General features: G+C 44.4%; 1 protein-coding gene and 1 non-coding gene across 2 annotated transcripts; both read right to left on the bottom strand.

The window, feature by feature from the left end:
• Positions 1-396: 396 nt before the first annotated feature.
• LOC129851342 (inositol-pentakisphosphate 2-kinase-like) lies at positions 397-19,704 on the bottom strand. The gene is made up of 14 exons (XM_055917809.1): positions 19,473-19,704; positions 18,991-19,050; positions 18,209-18,304; positions 15,698-15,764; positions 15,052-15,179; positions 11,091-11,180; positions 10,448-10,506; positions 8,272-8,344; positions 7,569-7,697; positions 6,793-6,943; positions 4,231-4,366; positions 2,564-2,666; positions 1,537-1,616; positions 397-1,161 (listed from the first exon to the last, which is right to left on the bottom strand). The coding sequence occupies exons 1-14, from the start codon at positions 19,551-19,553 to the stop codon at positions 909-911; spliced, it is 1,506 nt and encodes a 501-aa protein (XP_055773784.1). The 5' UTR covers positions 19,554-19,704; the 3' UTR covers positions 397-908.
• trnaa-ugc (transfer RNA alanine (anticodon UGC)) lies at positions 14,007-14,082 on the bottom strand. The gene has a single exon. It is a non-coding gene; the product is annotated as a tRNA-Ala (tRNA).
• Positions 19,705-19,968: the final 264 nt, after the last annotated feature.

Genomic DNA, 19,968 nt, shown 5'->3' with positions numbered 1-19,968 from the left:
ACACCCTTTAGATACTAGCCCCCCCCTCAGCAGAATAGACACCCTTTAGATACTAGCCCCCCCCTCAGCAGAATAGACACCCTTTAGATACTAGCCCCCCCCTCAGCAGAATAGACACCCTTTAGATACTAGCCCCCCCCTCAGCAGAATAGACACCCTTTAGATACTAGCCCCCCCCTCAGCAGAATAGACACCCTTCAGATACTAGCCCCCCCCTCACTGGAATAGACACCCTTCAGATACTAGCCCCAACCCCTCACTGGAATAGACACCCTTCAGATACTAGCCCCAACCCCTCACTGGAATAGACACCCTTCAGATACTAGCCCCCCCCCCCCCCCCCCACTGGAATAGACACCCTTTAGATACTAGCCCCCCCCTCACTGGAATAGACACCCTTTAGATACTAGCCCCCCCTCACTGGAATAGACACCCTTCAGATACTAGCCCCCCCCTCACTGGAATAGACACCCTTCAGATACTAGCCCCCCATTGGAAGAGGCTCCCTGTATCTGAAATAGCACCCTATTCCCTATATCACTTCCTACTTCCTGCCATGCGCTTCATGAGATCAGTGTGCACTCCGTTTGACCAGGGACCTATAGGGAAGTTTGTGTCATTTGAGATTCATCTATAATCAATACCTTTAAACACCCCTCTTCATCACCATCATCATCATAGCCCACCACCTTCCTTCATTCAGGTCTAGAAAACCAAAAAGATATGCCATACATACTATGTGGTTTTTTTTTTTTTTTAAAGAGAAAACACAAATCTAAAATAAGGATAAGTTTGTCAGTTCAGTTCATTCAATTGTATCATTATTTTAGTTCCACAGCAGCGATCGGTCTGGAGGAGGGGTTAGGGTCCTGGTAAAGGGCGTAACAGCCAGGCAGCGGAGGGAGTGGCTATACAGGATGGAACACCAGAGTACAGTCCTCTCCGTCTCGGCCCAGGAACAGGCTCTGATTGGCCAGTTCCTCCAGGTTGTCTAGTTCCTGGTTGTTGGACTGTGTCCTCCTCAGGTAGTGGTTGACTATCTTGGAGTCCAGTCTGCTCTGGTGAGAGATGCTCTCGTAAGGTTTAGGGTCCAGGTCTAGGATGGATACGGAGTAGGTGAAGCGAGGCTTCGTAGGCTGGATCTCCAGACTCTGGTCCAACCTACACGGAGGAAACATAACGTAAATCTTCAAGAATTTGTAAAGTATTATTATATATTTTTTACTTTAAAAAGTAGACAGACACTAGCAACAAGCACAGTGACAACTAGAGAGCAGTGCCCAAAGAGCTTCCAATTGGCTCATTCACCCCCCTCCTCTCCCCTGTAACTATTCCCCAGGTCGTTGCTGCAAATGAGAACGTGTTCTCAGTCAACTTACCTGGTAAAATAACGGTAAAATAAAATAAAATAAATAAATAAATAAAAGAGCACATTGGTACACTTTAAAAGCAGGGTTAGACAACCCTATATGTAAAGGTGTCCCCCGGGTGTGCGTGCAGGGTGTTGTTACAGCCCAGCAGTAAGAGTTCTCTCACCCGTCGTCTTCCCCACAGGTTGCTATGGCGACCATGACGGAGCAGTCCTTGGCTGTCATGGCAACTCTGTACTGGTGGACCTGATGGGAAGCAGCCATATTATACAACATTATATTACATTACATTTACATTAAAGTCATTTAGCAGACGCTCTTATCCAGAGCGACTTACAAATATTAGATAATACTACATGTATAATATTATACAACATAATACAGAATCTATCATATTATACAACATTATATTAGATAATACTGCATGTATCATATACAACATTATATTACATAATACAGCATGTTTCATATACAACATTATATTACATAATACTGCATCTATATAATGTTGTATATGATTACACAATACTGCATGTATCATATTATACAACATTATATTAGATAATACTGCATGTATCATATACAACATTATATTACATAATACAGCATGTTTCATATACAACATTATATTACATAATACTGCATCTATATAATGTTGTATATGATTACACAATACTGCATGTATCATATTATACAACATTATATTACACAATACTGCATGTATCATATTATACAACATTATATTACACAATACTGCATGTATCATATTATACAACATTATATTACACAATACTGCATGTATCATATTATACAACATTATATTACATAATACAGCATGCATCATATTATACAACATTATATTACATAATACTGCATGTATCATATTATACAACATTATATTACATAATACAGCATGTATCATATTATACAACAAAATACAGAATCTATCATATTATACGACATGATATTACATTAAACTGCATGTATCATATTGTACACATTGACATTTCAAATGGAAAAATGTATTACATAAAATTGCATCTAAATGGGAAAAACTCACTAATCACAAAAATCCCTTCATCTAATCAAATGATATTTATACAGTCTCCTGTATAGAACCAGGACTGTTTTCTTCAATACTGTCGGTTTAGAGGTTTGCTCCGGTACATTGGTCAGGAAGAAGAGATTCTCACCTTCCCTACAGCGTATTCAATAGAGCCGTCATCTTCCGCAGGACAGTTCTGGACCTTCTCCAGGAAGCTGGCATTGTACGGCCCGTCCATCTGAAGCCTGCATCTAGAGGAGAGAGCGTCAGTCACCGTCTCTAAAGGTTTTGATCATTTAAACGTCTGTAAAGGTCCACTCTGTGATATTCAGAGAGCTTCAGTCACCGTCTGTAAAGTACAGACGACCAGATCACGATTCCAGTACAGACGACCGGATCACGATTCCAGTACAGACGACCGGATCACGATTCCAGTACAGACGACCGGATCACGATTCCAGTACAGACGACCGGATCACGATTCCAGTACAGACGACCGGATCACGATTCCAGTACAGACGACCGGATCACGATTCCAGTACAGACTACCAGATCACGATTCCAGTACAGACGACCGGATCACGATTCCAGTACAGACTACCAGATCACGATTCCAGTACAGACGACCAGATCACGATTCCAGTACAGACTACGAGTAACACCAATCAGATCGTGTGTAAGCCTACATGAGACTGATTTGCAGGGTTCGAGAGCACACGTAATCTGACTACTAAAAAAACCCCGAATCAGTTAACTTACAAAACGATCTGATTACTTGTTGGATGATTTCAGACAGGATGTTGGTAAAATACAGTAATACAGTACGACACCTTCGTTCTCAATGACATTCAATTCCGCACTGATCTAAGGTGAACATTAAAGTAGGGCTGGGCAATACTTAAAATTAGTTATGCGTGATTATGCGTGACACACAGTTATGCGTGACACACAGAGCTTATTTAAATATTTTTTTTAATTTTTAATTTTATTTTAAATCGCCCATAAGTTTAATAAAATAGACTTCCAGGCCATATGGCCCTGCCCTAGCTAAGAATGTAGCACCAGAGTTTAATAAAATAGACTTCCAGGCCATATGGCCCAGCCCTAGCTAAGAATGTAGCACCAGAGTTTAATAAAATAGACTTCCAGGCCATATGGCCCAGCCCTAGCTAAGAATGTAGCACCAGAGTTTAATAAAATAGACTTCCAGGCCATATGGCCCTGCCCTAGATAAGAATGTAGCACCAGAGTTTAATAAAATAGACTTCCAGGCCATATGGCCCAGCCCTAGCTAAGAATGTAGCACCAGAGTTTAATAAAATAGACTTCCAGGCCATATGGCCCAGCCCTAGATAAGAATGTAGCACCAGAGCGAGTCAGACCACCAATCAGAGACCACTATGATGACACATCAAACGGGTCTGATGGATCCTTATTGTCATCTAACGCCCTTTAAAAAGGGGAAAGTCTCCTAAAAGTAACTGAAAGTAATCTGATTACATTACTGAGCTTGTGTCATCCAAAATGAGGTTACTGATTACAATTTTATTACCGTAACAAGTAACTAACGTATTACATTTAGAAAGTAACCTACACTGGTGGAGAACGCTACAGTTATGGTACACTCAAAATGGCCACCGGTGCACCCATGATAGAACAGTGAGTGGAACGGGAAGGTCCACAGTACATCTAATACTTCACTGGAGAACAACACAGTTACGGTACACTCAATATGGCCGCCGGTGCACCCATGATAGAACAGTGAGTGGAACGGGAAGGTCCCATTCTAGTCATTCCTCTGGTTCAGGTTCTCACCTCTCTTTGGGGAACATTTGTAGATGCTGTTCCACTCGTTTAAGAAGGGGGCTCAAACCCTCAATGTCTAAATTATCCAACATCTGAGTCCCCAGGATTTTGTCCAAGACACAATCTTTGGGTAGGCAGTGGTTACCTGAAATAAAAACAAATGGATTAGACTTAAAAACGATACTCAGTGGCCAGTTAATTTATTATTATTATCATCATCATCATCATCTAGTACTGGGTCAGACCCCTTTATGCTTCCAAAACAGCCTGAATTCTTCTGTGCATGGAAACGTTGCTCAATTGGTATCAAGGGACATGACGCGGGCCAGGAAAACATTCCCCACACCATTACACCACCGCCACCAGCCTGTACCGTTGACGCCAGGCACCAGCCTGTACCGTTGACGCCAGGCACCAGCCTGTACCGTTGACGCCAGGCACCAGCCTGTACCGTTGACGCCAGGCACCAGCCTGTACCGTTGACGCCAGGCACCAGCCTGTACCATTTTTCATGCTGCAATCGCCAAATCCTGACTCTGCCATCAGAATGACGTAACAGGAAGCGGGATTCGTCGGACCGGTCGATGTTTTTCCACTCCTCAGTTGTCCAGTGTTGGTGATCACGTGCCCACTGGAGCCGGTTCTTCTGGTCTTTATCTGATTGGAACCCGGTGTGGTCGTCTGCTGCAGTAGCCAATCCGTGACAAGGACCGACGAGTTGTGTGTTCTGAGATGTCGTTCTGCAGACCACTGTCTGTACTGCGCTGTTATTGGTCTGTTTGTTTCCGCCTGTTAGCCAGCGTGACTCTTGCCATTCTCCTCACACTTCTCTCATTACCAAGCTGTTTTCTCCCACAGGACTGCTTCTGACTGGATGTTTTGTTTGTTCCACCATTCTCTGTAAAAGCCTAGACACCGTGGAGCGTGAAAAGCCCAGGAGGACGTTTCTGAGATACTGGAAGCGGAACGCCTGGCACCAACGATTCCACCACACTCAGTTGGTTAGGTCACTGGTTTTGTCCATTCTAACATTCAATCAAACAGTAACTGAATGTCTTGATGCCTGTCTGCCTGCTTTATATAACAAGCCACAACCAAGTTACTCAGGGTCTGTAGGAGTGAACCGTTTGAACAGGGTGGTGTACCTAATAAACTGGCCACAGTGTATATCTTGGCTGAGGGGCACTATTTTGACGTCCGGATGAAAAGTGTGCCCAAAGGAAACTGCCTGCTACTCAGGCCCAGAAACTAGGATATGCATATAATAGAAAACACTCTGAAGTTTCTACAACTGTTTGAATCATGTCTGTGAGTATAACAGAACTGATTTGGCAGGCAAAACCCCGAGCACAAACCATCCAGGGAATTTTTTTTTTGGAGGTCAATCTGTTTTCCATTGGTTTTCTATGGTAAGCCCGTTTTAAAAGAAATATGCTTGCAGTTCCTATATCTTCCACTAGATGTCAACAGTCTTTAGAAATTGGCAGTTCAGAACCAGGGTCCAGGGCTCTCTAACGTTATGATGCGCACGACCTGGAACGCGCTTTGTTTTCCTCCGGTACTGAACACAGTTTATCCCGTCTTAAATTTGATAGATTATTTAGGTTAAAAAAAATACCTAAAGTTGTATTAGGAAAGTTGTATGAAATGTTTGGATCAAGATTACAGGTAACTTATAAGATATTTTGTAGTCATGTTGAGGGAGTTGGAACCGGTGTTAAAAAAAATAAATCAAATGCCCCAAATAAAATGGACATTGGAGATATAACGACGGAATTAATCGAACAAAGGGCCCATTTGTGATGTTTAGGGGACATATTGGAGTGGCAACAGAAGATCTTCAAAGTTAAGGCATGAATTATATCGTTATTTCTGACTTTCGTGTCGCGCCTGGCGGGATGAAATATGATTGTCTGTGTTTGTTTGATGAGGTGCTGTCCTCAGATAATAGCATGGTTTGCTTTCGCCGTAAAGCCATTTTGAAATCTGACACGGTGGCTAGATGAACAAGAAGTTCAGCTATAATTTGGTGTATTGCACTTGAATGTATGAAAGTTAAATATTTGTAATATTTTTTTTTTAATTTGGCGCTCTGCCATTTTACCGGACGTTGTCAAATCGATCCCGTTAACGGGATTTGAGCCACCTACGAGTTCGAACAATTTAGTGTAAATTGTTTAATGCAATAAAGTGAGCAGAAAGTAGTGAGCCCTCAAATGATACTTTAGCTTAATTTGCTACAATGGTCATCTGCCTTTTTTGCAATGATTTTCCATTGGACAAAAGATGTAACCCACAAATGTTTGCTTAGGTTTTTTTTGCCAAACTAACAATGTCTTACTGTATTTATTTATTTATTTTGATTTCAACTAACTTATGTTTTAATTAACGATTAAGGCATGAATAGTTTAATTCATGCCTTAACTTTGAAGATCTTCTTCTGTTGGCACCCCCATTCACGCCCTGATGAAGACATAACAGCTGAACCACATCTGTGAAGTCATTAGAAACACTGCAGTGAAGCGTAAACCTGGTCCCAGAGCACCAGAGCAGCCTAGAGCCAAGTCTCACCGTTGCGTAGCAGGTCCCGGTGCAGCAGGCTGGTATCACACGTCACTCTGCCCTCAGACAGGTGCGTCTTCCGGAGCTGCCCGGAGCGAGGACCGTCCCAGGAGCTCAACAGGGAGCTCACAATCACCTGAATCAACTCATTCAGAACCACCTGGAGGTTTAAACAAAGTTACAGGTGAAGAGGACATACTATTAGACATATTACCCAAATATCCTGTATCGTGTGTTGACAGAGTGATGACTAGATAAATATACTGAACAATATAAAAAAAAACGCAACGTGTAAAGTATTACATGAGCTGAAATAAAAAGGTCCCAGGAATGTTCCAGAAGAACATAACTGCCAAAATGTTGTGACCAAATGTGTTTACATCCCTGTTAGTGAGCATTTCTCCTTTCCACCTGACAGGTGTGGCATATCAACAAGCGGGTTAAACAGTATAATCATTACACAGGTGCACCTTGTGCTGTGGACAATAAAAGGCCATTTTTAAAAAATTGGCAATTTTGTCACAGATGTCTCAATGCAGATGTCTCAATGCAATGGGTGAGTGGGGAAACAATGTTTTACCCATAATAACAAGGGCTGGACAAAGTACCCAACACAGAAACATTTTACATCAGTTCGCCAATTTCTAAATATGACCTAAATCCTTTTTGTAAGCAGAAACCTTCACCGTCACCCACAACACAACGTCACCCACAACGTCACCCACAACAACAAACATTAAAAAGGAAAAGTCAAACACTAGTATGTGACTAGTTTGGATACCAACTTTACTAGACTGCTGCCTGCTGAGAAGGCTGCCACTAGGAAGGAAGTACGGTCGTAGATGCTGAGCCAATTCATCTAGGTCCTGTAACACGTCGGCATCATCATTACAGCTGTAGATACACTCTCCACCCTGGACAGACAGAGGAAGGAAAGATTTTTTTTTTTTTAAAAGGTGCTGTAACTTATTTGTCAAGCCAATAGGGCTGGGGATTGCCAGGGACCAAACGATATCACAATACTTAAGACATATGTCTGCTACAGAGTGATAAGCGAGAGCCATGAGAACACACCTTTTGATCAGTCATGGAAATACGTTTTTAAAAAGATCTGAAAACATGTTGGTTTACTACTTAAAAAGACTGAGAATAAGCTATGAAGGAAAAATACTGGAGTTTAAGTGCAGGTACAGACAACTAGGGCAAAAATATTACTGACAAAAATAATATTGTGATATATCCCGATATGTAACTATCGATTTGTCCACCATCACTACAAGCCAATCAGTGTCCTCCCCCCTCAGTTCTGCAAGGTCTATACTATATAACAGAAATTAAACTACATCTTGGTTACCTAGACCAGGGAACAGGATAAAAATCTAATTTTACTGGTCACACGGTTAGCAGATATTATTGCGAGAGTAGGGGGAAACAGCTCAGCATTCGGATAACAGCTGACCTGATGAAAGCGGAGATATCTTGACATACCTTGAAAATGTTGAAGTTATTCTGAGGTTCCTCTATCAAGTGCTTGATGGCTCGGGACATTCTCTGTTTGTTCCTGGGCAGAGAGAGATTCAGGGTGAGATGTATTAAAGAGCACCGAGCTCTACTCCAAACAGGGCGTGGTATTAAAGAGCACCGAGCTCTACACTAAACGGGGCGTGGTATTAAAGAGCACCGAGCTCTACACTAAACGGGGCGTGGTATTAAAGAGCACCGAGCTCTACTCTAAACAGGGCGTGGTATTAAAGAGCACCGAGCTCTACTCTAAACAGGGCGTGGTATTAAAGAGCACCGAGCTCTACTCTAAACAGGGCGTGGTATTAAAGAGCACCGAGCTCTACTCCAAACAGGGCGTGGTATTAAAGAGCACCGAGCTCTACTCTAAACAGGGCGTGGTATTAAAGAGCACCGAGCTCTACTCTAAACAGGGCGTGGTATTAAAGAGCACCGAGCTCTACTCTAAACAGGGCGTGGTATTAAAGAGCACCGAGCTCTACTCTAAACAGGGCGTGGTATTAAAGAGCACCGAGCTCTACTCTAAACAGGGCGTGGTATTAAAGAGCACCGAGCTCTACTCTAAACAGGGCGTGGTATTAAAGAGCACCGAGCTCTACTCTAAACAGGGCGTGGTATTAAAGAGCACCGAGCTCTACTCCAAACAGGGCGTGATATTAAAGAGCACCGAGCTCTACTCTAAACAGGGCGTGGTATTAAAGAGCACCGAGCTCTACTCTAAACAGGGCGTGGTATTAAAGAGCACCGAGCTCTACTCTAAACAGGGCGTGGTATTAAAGAGCACCGAGCTCTACTCTAAACAGGATTTATTAAAGAGCACCGAGCTCTACTCTAAACAGGATTTATTAAAGAGCACCGAGCTCTACTCTAAACAGGGCGTGGTATTAAAGAGCACCGAGCTCTACTCTAAACAGGGCGCGATATTAAAGAGCACCGAGCTCTACTCTAAACAGGGCGTGGTATTAAAGAGCACCGAGCTCTACTCTAAACAGGGCGTGGTATTAAAGAGCACCGAGCTCTACTCTAAACAGGGCGTGATATTAAAGAGCACCGAGCTCTACTCTAAACAGGATTTATTAAAGAGCACCGAGCTCTACTCTAAACAGGGCGTAGTATTAAAGAGCACCGAGCTCTACTCTAAACAGGGCGTGGTATTAAAGAGCACCGAGCTCTACTCTAAACAGGGCGTGGTATTAAAGAGCACCGAGCTCTACTCTAAACAGGGCGTGGTATTAAAGAGCACCGAGCTCTACTCTAAACAGGGCGTGGTATTAAAGAGCACCGAGCTCTACTCTAAACAGGGCGCGATATTGTTATAACGGGGCAAGTCAAAAAAAAAACAAAAAAAAAGGTCAGACAACCAGAATATAGACTTCAGTTGTCCGATTGGACATATATAAAACTATATATATATATATATACATACTTGTCTAAAGAGATGTGTAGTAGTCTAGGTCTCTCTGTGGCAGGCTAGGTCTCTCTGTGGCAGGCTAGGTCTCTCTGTGGCAGGCTAGGTCTCTCTGTGGCAGGCTAGGTCTCTCTGTGGCAGGCTAGGTCTCTATGTGGCAGGCTAGGTCTCTATGTGGCAGGCTAGGTCTCTCTGTGGCAGGCTAGGTCTCTCTGTGGCAGGCTAGGTCTCTCTGTGGCAGGCTAGGTCTCTCTGTGGCAGGCTAGGTCTCTCTGTGGCAGGCTAGGTCTCTCTGTGGCAGGCTAGGTCTCTCTGTGGCAGGCTAGGTCTCTCTGTGGCAGGCTAGGTCTCTTTAGTACCACATATAGACCTAGACTACTACACATCACCAGAGAGGAACAGGCTACTAGAAAATATTTGGCTCCCCCTAAATATCTTTTCAATGGCTCCTTTTGTCCGTCCATTATTTTTGGATGGCCGCTAAGGCGCGATATTCCGCAGACAATTACTTTCCTACTTCACTCATTTCAGTCACACTTTTGGCCGACGGGGTTACGGACCTTTTTTTGTTGTTGTTGTCGAGACAAGTGACTTCAGCTTTGAGACAAGTAAAAAAATGTATCTGTCCTGTTATCTGACAAGGACAAGTGGCTAAGAAAGTTAAAATGTCAAACCCTCCTAGTGTGCCACAAGGGACAGTGATAACTGGGGCAGGTGAAGTGTACTGTTACTTACCCTGAGAAAAGGTCCAGGGGACAGTAGCGGCTCAGCCGTTTCCACTTTCCATTGGCTACCTGTTCATTTAGAGAGAAGACCACAACAGACAGTCTGTCTCCATCAGGTGCAATTCTACAATCCCACCACCAGGGGGCAGATACTGATTTCACCAGAACAGTCAACTTTCACAACAAATGCCTTCTAGAATATTTCAAACCCCCTTTCTATTCTTTGGTGTAGTCAAAACAAGCAGTAAAATTAAGCATACATGCTAATTAATTAATTGTATTTGTCACATGCAGATGTTATTATGGGTATAGCGAAATGCTTGTGTTCCTAGCTCCAACAGTGCAGTAATATCTAATATTTCACAATACACACACATCTAAAAGTAAAAGGGAATTAAGAAATATATAAATATTAGGAAGAGCAATGTCAGAGTGGCATAGACTAAAATACAGTAGTATAGAATACAGTATATACATATGAGATGAGTAAACCAGTATGCCAACATTAAAGTGACCAGTGATTCCATGTCTTTCTATATAGATTCTCTTGTTGTATTCATTATTAAAATGTACCTGACATTTCTACTGGTTTACAACCCTCAACCAATAGTACAACCGGTTCTTCCAGTGACCCAAAAACACTATCGACTCACCTTAAAATGTTGATGCATACAAAACCGGCACACATTCCTTTTGATGTCTTTCGTAATGTGTCTAGAGGCTGGTAGAAATCCACATTTGGGCTGTAATAAAAACACAAGACGAGAATGAATCAACAACAGTGAGAGTCAACGGTGGCTGGTGGAGGAGGTGATTTGATTAACTCCAACAAAACGTCTCTTTTCAGGTCTACACAATGATCCATTTATCATAATGACTTCCAAATCCCATGCTCCCTGACTCACCCTTCCCTTAAGCCTGTTTTCAGTAACCCAGGGCCTTACCTATTCATTATACTTGGAAATACTCTTGTCAAGTTTGTTTAACCAGGAATGTCAATTGATTTTGAGAACCAGTTCTGTGTTTTGACTCACTGAGCAGTAAAGTCCTACTTTTAAATGACTGCAGTTAAATGACATTTTCAGTCAGCCATAATGTGGCTTTGAGGTGAGGACAGCTGGTCATTCATAACAGAAACAAAATCATTCTCATGTTAACAACAAACCACCTCATCTATAGCCCTTAATATCCCTATACAGAGAGGAGACGCCTCACCTATATTGGGCCTTTATTGGCAAACTCCAAGCGGGCTGTCATGTGCATTTTACTGAAGAGTGGCTTGTGTCTGGCCACTAGCAAAAAGGCCTAATTGCTTATTAAAAAGGCATAATTCACATGCCTAGTTAAATAAAAGTTAAATAAAAAAAAATTAAAAAATGGTGGAGTGCTGCAGAGATGGTTGTCCTTCTGGAAGGTTCTCCCATCTCCACAGAGGAACTCTGGAGCTCTGTCAGAGTGACCATTGGGTTCTTGGTCACCTCCCTGACCAAGGCCCTTCGCCCCTGATCACTCAGCTCTAGTATTTGTGGTTCCAAACTTCTTCCAAGTAAGAATGATGGAGGCAACTGTGTTCTTGGGGACCTTCAATGCTGCAGATATTTTTTGGTACCCTTCCCCAGATCTGTGCTTCAACACAATCCTGCCTCGGAGCTCTACAGACAATTCCTTCGACCTCATGGCTTGGTTTTTGCTCTGACATGAACTGTCAACTGTGGGACCTTATATAGACAGGTGTGGTCCTTTCCAAATCATGTCCAATCAATTTAATTTACCACAGGTGGACTCCAATCAAGTTGTAGAAACATCTCAAGGATGATCAATGGAAACAGGATGCACCTGAGCTCAATTTCAAGTCTCATAGCGAAGGGTCTGAATACTTATGTGAATAAAGTCAATTTGTTTTTAATAAATTTGCAAAAATTCCCCAATTTCAATAAGGGGTATTGTGTGTATACTTCTTTAATCCATTTTAGAATAAGGCGGTAACATAAAATGTGGAAATAGTCTCAGAACAAGTAGTTTCTCAGAACAAGAATAGACTGATGAGTTTCAGAAGGAAGTCCTTTGTTTCTGGCCATTTTGAGCCTGTAAATCGAACCCACAAATGCTGATGCTCCAGATACTCAACTAGTCTAAAGAAGGCCAGTTTTAATGCTTCTTTAATCCGAACAGTTTTCAGCTGTGCTAACATAATTGAAAAAGGGTCTTCTAATGATCAATTAGCCTTTTACAATGATACAGTTGGATTAGCTAACACAACGTGCCATTGGACCACAGGAGTGATGGTTGCTGATAATGGGGCCTCTGTACGCCTATGTAGATATTCCATAAAGAAATCTGCCATTTCCAGCTACAATTGTTAATGTTGTAAATGACTTTGTCTTCACTGTATTTTGGATCAATATAATGTTATTTTAAATGGACAAAAAAAGTGATTTTCTTTCAAAAACAAGGACATTTCTAAGTGACCCCATACTTTTGAACAGTAGTGTACCAATTCATCTAAGGACCCCAAAAATTGACAGCTGTGCAATAAATTGCAAAATAGTTGGGAAGAGATTTTTTATGTACCGATTCTATGGGACATGGTTTATGAATTGACACGCAAAACGACACCGGATTCAAAAACGTTTTATTTAAATTACTATACAAAATTCTTGCAACCAATATAATGTTATATAAATGGCAGACAGAACCTTCCCAGCTCTGCAGATTCTGCTGTGAGGAGGCAGAGTCATTAGATCTGAAGAATTGCAACATTAACCTGGAGCTCACTCTGCAGATCGCAATACCATGTGATTTGAAGTCATAGTCAATCGATCAACAACAATTATTTTAGCAAAAAATATTATTTAATTTACAATCTGTAGAAGCTATGAGAATAGAAAGGTTCAGTACGTCTGTGAAGCGTCACAGCACAGTTGAAAAATATATGGCCAATAGAAATCCAAAATGGATGGTGTTGAGAGACAGATGGGAGGGGTTGAATGGAGCTGAAGGGTGGGACTAGTAACAAGATAACCAATGTAAAACATACACGGTCTGTAAAATGTATATAGTTTTAGAAATTGTGAAATAGCACAGTTACAAATGGAATCAGAAATAGAGGAAGGACTAAAAACAAACCAAATATAACTATTGTAAAATAGATTGTGTCTGTAAAATGTGTATAAGATGTATATACTGAAGGTAGAAGCCTAGTGTTATTGTTTATTAGTTTACTCCAATTGGGGGGGGGGGGGGGGGTATTAGGGTTTGGGGGGAATAATAAGAAAGGTATATTCTCATTTAAAAAAAAGTTTATATACACACACACACACCAAAACTATATAGGGGATTGAAAAAATGATGCAGACAATTACATTGATGGAGGCAACAATCTATCAGCAATATAAAAGCTGATCCACACCCTGAATAAACCAAGAGGTAAAGGGGTGGGAAAACTTTGCGAAGGCTTTGTGTGTGTTTGAACACTGTATATACATTTACATTTAAGTCATTTAGCAGACGCTCTTATCCAGAGCGACTTACAAATACATACATTCATATTTTTTTTATTTTTTTTGTACTGGCCCCCCGTGGGAATCGAACCCACAACCCTGGCGTTGCAAGCGCCATGCTCTACCAACTGAGCCACACGGGGCCTAATATAGACATAATATGACATTTGAAATGTCTTTATTCTTTTGGAACTTCTGTGAGTGTACGGTTTATTTCACTTATCAACTTCACTTGTTTTGGCAACGTTAACATACGTTTCCCATGCCAATAAAGCCACTTGAGTTGATAGACATACACAATGCCAGCAGCATACCACCCTGCATACCACTACTGGCTTGCTTCTGAAGCTAAGCAGGGTTGGTCCTGGTCAGTCCCTGGATGGGAGACCAGATGCTGCTGGAAGTGGTGTTGGAGGGCCAGTAGGAGGTACTCTTTCCTCTGGTCTAAAAAATATCCCAATGCCCCAGGGCAGTGATTGGGGACACTGCCCTGTGTAGGGTGCCGTCTTTCGGATGGGACGTTAAACGGGTGTCCTGACTCTCTGAGGTCATTAAAGATCCCATGGCACTTATCGTAAGAGTAGGGGTGTTAACCCCGGTGTCCTGGCTAAATTCCCAATCTGGCCCTCAAACCATCATGGTCACCTAATAATCCCCAGTTTACAATTGGCTCATTCATCCCCCTCCTCTCCCCTGTAACTATTCCCCAGGTCGTTGCTGCAAATGAGAACGTGTTCTCAGTCAACTTACCTGGTAAAATAACGGTAAATAAATAAAATAAATAAAAATACCAGTCAAACGTTAACACCTTCTCATTCCAGGGTTTTTATTTATTTGTACTATTTTCTTTTTTATATATTTTCTCTGTTTTAGAATAATAGTGAAGACATGAGAACTATATAAGTGTTAAACAAATCAAAATATATTTTATATTTGAGATTCTTCAAAATAGCCACCCTTTGCCTTTGCACACTCTTGGCATTCTCTCAACCAGCTTCACCTGGAATGCTTATCCAAGAGTCTTGAAGGAGAGGATTGTACCTAACACTCTACACAGAGAGGACTGATACGGTACCTTATTCTCTATACAGAGATGAGAGGACTGTGACTGTACCTTAATCTCTATACAGAGAGGAGGTCTGTGTTCTCTGCTGCAGCAGCAGCAGGAGGAGAGCTGGGTGAGGTTAGGCAGACACAAGGCACATCCACTCAACGTATCCATCACTTTGTCACAGCGAGACTCTGCCGTGACACGGAACACACAGACAGCGTTGTTGGTATAACACATTCATAACACAGGCTTTGGTGACAACAGTCTATAAACACATACAAATTTACAGTCAGAGACAGGGGCGGGTTTCCCAGACTCCTATTTAGACTGGCTGTGGACAAAAACAAAACTCATTGGAGGATCTAATTTCCTCCTATTGTGTTGTGGAATATGTCTACATTCCAAATAGCAACCTATTTCCTTCATAGTACACTGCTTTTTGATTGAATCAGCCCGGAGGAAAGGACTGCCTCCTATGTGACTGTAGAATATAGAGCTGAAACCTCTACACTATAGGCATAGTCATCAACTAAAAAAAACATTCTACAGTCCTTTCCTCTGTCTCACTCAATCAAAAAGCAGTGTACTATGAAGACAATAGGGTGCCATTTGGGACGCAGACATATTCCACAAAACAATGAGGAAATTATACATTTCATAAAACCCAAAATATGTCAAACCCTGATAATAAAGTAAAGAAAAAACGTACCTGGCCTTTCCTGCTGGACCTTCAGTGACAGCTGGCGGACAAAGTCTAATGGGAGCTTCACAGCCTCCTGCAACATTGATTAACTGATTAATTCATCTATATCAGGGAACTGACTATAACCTCTGAAGTTTCAACTATCCGACTGCCATGTGGAACTAATAAAGTACTTCCATTTCAACAAACCGCTAACGGCCTTACGCGACACCGCCACCACGCCAACGGCGTTACGCGACACCGCCACCGGCGTTACGCGACACCGCCACCACGCCAACGGCGTTACGCGACACCGCCACCACGCCAACGGCGTTACGCGACACCGCCACCACGCCAACGGCGTTACGCGACACCGCCACCACGCCAACGGCGTTACGCGACACCGCCACCACGCCAACGGCGTTACGCGACACCGCCACCACGCCAACGGCGTTACGCGACACCGCCACCACGCCAACGGCGTTACGCGACACCGCCACCACGCCAACGGCGTTACGCGACACCGCCACCACGCCAACGGCGTTACGCGACACCGCCACCACGCCAACGGCCTTACGCGACACCGCCACCACGCCAACGGCCTTACGCGACACCGCCACCACGCCAACGGCCTTACGCGACACCGCCACCACGCCAACGGCGTTACGCGACACCGCCACCACGCCAACGGCGTTACGCGACACCGCCACCACGCCAACGGCCTTACGCGACACCGCCACCACGCTAACGGCGTTACGCGACACCGCCACCACGCTAACAGCGTTACGCGACACCGCCAACACGCTAACGGTGTAACTCGACGGCCGTGTAAAGCCGGTAGCGGTGTCGTGTTAGTTGATGACTATGCGTTGAAACTTCAGAGGTTATAGTCAGTTCTTATGTTCGCAACCCCGCCACCGGCGTTACGCGACACCGCCACCGGCGTTACGCGACCCCGCTACCGGCGTTACGCGACACCGCCAACGGCGTTACGCGACACCGCCACCACGCCAACGGCGTTACGCGACACCGCCACCACGCCAACGGCGTTACGCGACACCGCCACCACGCCAACGGTGTTACGCGACACCGCCACCACGCCAACGGCGTTACGCGACACCGCCACCACGCTAACGGCGTTACGCAACACCGCCACCACGCCAACGGCGTTATGCGACACCGCCACCACGCTAACGGTGTAACTCGACGGCCGTGTAACGCCGGTAGCGGTGTCGTGTTAGTTGATGACTATGCGTTGAAACTTCAGAGGTTATAGTCAGTTCTTATGTTCGCGACCCCGCCACCGGCGTTACGCGACACCGCCACCGGCGTTACGCGACCCCGCTACCGGCGTTACGCGACCCCGCTACCGGCGTTACGCGACACCGCCAACGGCGTTACGCGACACCGCCACCACGCCAACGGCGTTACGCGACACCGCCACCACGCTAACGGTGTAACTCGACGGCCGTGTAAAGCCGGTAGCGGTGTCGTGTTAGTTGATGACTATGCGTTGAAACTTCAGAGGTTATAGTCAGTTCTTAAGTTCGCGACCCCGCTACCGGCATTACGCGACCCCGCTACCGGCGTTACGCGACACCGCCAACGGCATTACGCGACACCGCCAACGGCGTTACGCGACACCGCCAACAGCGTTACGCGACACCGCCAACAGCGTTACGCGACACCGCCACCACGCTAACGGTGTAACTCGACGGCCGTGTAACGCCGGTAGCGGTGTCGTGTTAGTTGATGACTATGCGTTGAAACTTCAGAGGTTATAGTCAGTTCTTATGTTCGCGACCCCGCCACCGGCGTTACGCGACCCCGCTACCGGCGTTACGCGACCCCGCCAACGGCGTTACGCGACACCGCCACCCCGCCAACGGCGTTACGCGACACCGCCAGCCCGCCAACGGCGTTACGCGACACCGCCACCCCGCCAACGGCGTTACGCGACACCGCCACCCCGCCAACGGCGTTACGCGACACCGCCACCCCGCCAACGGCGTTACGCGACACCGCCACCCCGCCAACGGCGTTACGCGACACCGCCACCCCGCCAACGGCGTTACGCGACACCGCCAACGGCGTTACGCGACACCGCCACCCCGCCAACGGCGTTACGCGACACCGCCACCCCGCCAACGGCGTTACGCGACACCGCCACCCCGCCAACGCCGTTACGCGACACCGCCACCACGCTAACGGTGTAACTCGACGGCCGTGTAAAGCCGGTAGCGGTGTCGTGTTAGTTGATGACTATGCGTTGAAACTTCAGAGGTTATAGTCAGTTCTTATGTTCGCGACCCCGCTACCGGCGTTACGCGACCCCGCTACCGGCGTTACGCGACCCCGCTACCGGCGTTACGCGACCCCGCTACCGGCGTTACGCGACACCGCTACCGGCGTTACGCGACACCGCTACCGGCGTTACGCGACACCGCTACCGGCGTTACGTGAGACCATTAACATGTGAGGGAAAAGGCACCATGCTGTTTGCAACAATATGGTTATCACAGAATAAGTATATCTTACTCCATTATGGACAAATTTCTCCCCCAGCAGTGGCTTCATGACATTTTGACTATAGTCAACTATGTTCTGTATGTGGCGGAACGCTTGTTCTGTTGTCTGGAAGAGAAGAAACAGACCGTGAAGAGAAATTAGGTTGATGTGACAATCCTGATGTGTGGGTTCATTTTTCATAGCTTTCATGGATGATGCATACTTGTGGCTTCGCTTGCTTGGTTGATACAAGCGGTCAATGAAAGCCTTTAACTCCAAGCTGGACCTTGTTAAGACACATAATCTTGGATCAGCTTCCCTTTCCCCCATTAGAGGATGAAATGCAAAACTGACCCAGGATCAGCATCTAGGGGCAACTTCACCCTAGCCTGGATCCCACCAGTGCTGATTTCCAAAACCCAAATTCCTTAGAAATTATCACAAGGAGTTTATTCATTTATTTATACAACCTTTAAAATTAACTAGGGAAATCAGTTAAGAACAAATTATTTTCACCCTGGCCAAACCCGGACAACACTGGGCCAATTGTGCGCCGCCCTACGGGACTCCCAATCACGGGATACAGCCTGGATTCGAACCAGGTACTGCAGTGACTCCTCTTGCACTGAGATGCAGTGTCTTAGACCACTTGAATTGAGTTGTTGATGAACCATAAACACACGAAACGTTTCCCAGAATAAACCAGTCCAAGACATATATTTGTTACCAAGCAAGTTACGGTTGGAATGTTTATTAACTAACAAGTCTACATACTAAAATGGGACAACTTTTACTAGATAGGATTTTCTAACCTTATGTGAGTTTTCGGCATCTTCTGTGGAATACTTCAGTAGCCGAAGGACTCTGGCGTGCTGGATAGGAGAGAGGAGAGAGTTGTTAGGATTCACAATGTGGTATCTATTAAAAAAAGATGTTTAAACATAAATACGGTGGAGTAAAATGTATTTGCTGAAACCCACTCAGCAAGGTTAAACAGCTAGCTAGCTCGTTTGACTTCCAAGGCATCAAAGACATGCAGCGAAGTTTATTTAACGTTAGCTATGAGGCTAACGTTAATTGGCTAGCTTATCAGCTAGCAACTGGTGTGGAAAAGTACACGAATTAGATAACTTCTAGGGAAACTATCTTGTAGCAACTAAAGCAAACAATATTTAACTTTCCACTGTTAGACATGGACGGCGCCAGACAACTTGGCTAGCTAGGTATTAGCTCTAAGCTTACTAATGTTAGCTAGCTAACTAGCTGCATATGCTACTGTAGCTAACTAGCTCACCTGAACATGAGAAACCACTAGGCTTTTGTTGCCCTCCCCGTGGTATTTCCAGTCGTTCTCGTCCATTTTATCCAGTTCCATAACACAACTATGCGATGTACGCAAATGTATCTCTGTATAAACTCCAATAACTTTCCAAGGCCAACACACCACAAGTTCCGATGTTGTAGCAATAACTTCAGCTGCTGACACCAAGACAGTGATACCACAGATGGTTAATTAAAAAATAAATAATGTTTAGCTGCAACTACCGCTTTCTGGAGGATGTCCCGCCCACTGATGTCTTCTTCTTCTTCGGTAAGGTTGAACGGCGGTTCATTACCGCCCCCAAATGAAGTATAGTATAGATACATTACTCTTAGTGATACTAAATGGTAAAGGGGAAACGGATAAAAAACAAAACATGAATACAATAAAAATATACATCTATTTTTAATTACCTTTCCAACTAACCCTATACTCATTAAATCCCATTGTCTTATTCTACAACTTCAAC

Source organism: Salvelinus fontinalis, chromosome 3 (genome assembly GCF_029448725.1).
Source record: "Salvelinus fontinalis isolate EN_2023a chromosome 3, ASM2944872v1, whole genome shotgun sequence".
Lineage (NCBI taxonomy): Eukaryota > Metazoa > Chordata > Actinopteri > Salmoniformes > Salmonidae > Salvelinus > Salvelinus fontinalis.
This window is presented reverse-complemented; position numbering and strand designations above follow the sequence as displayed.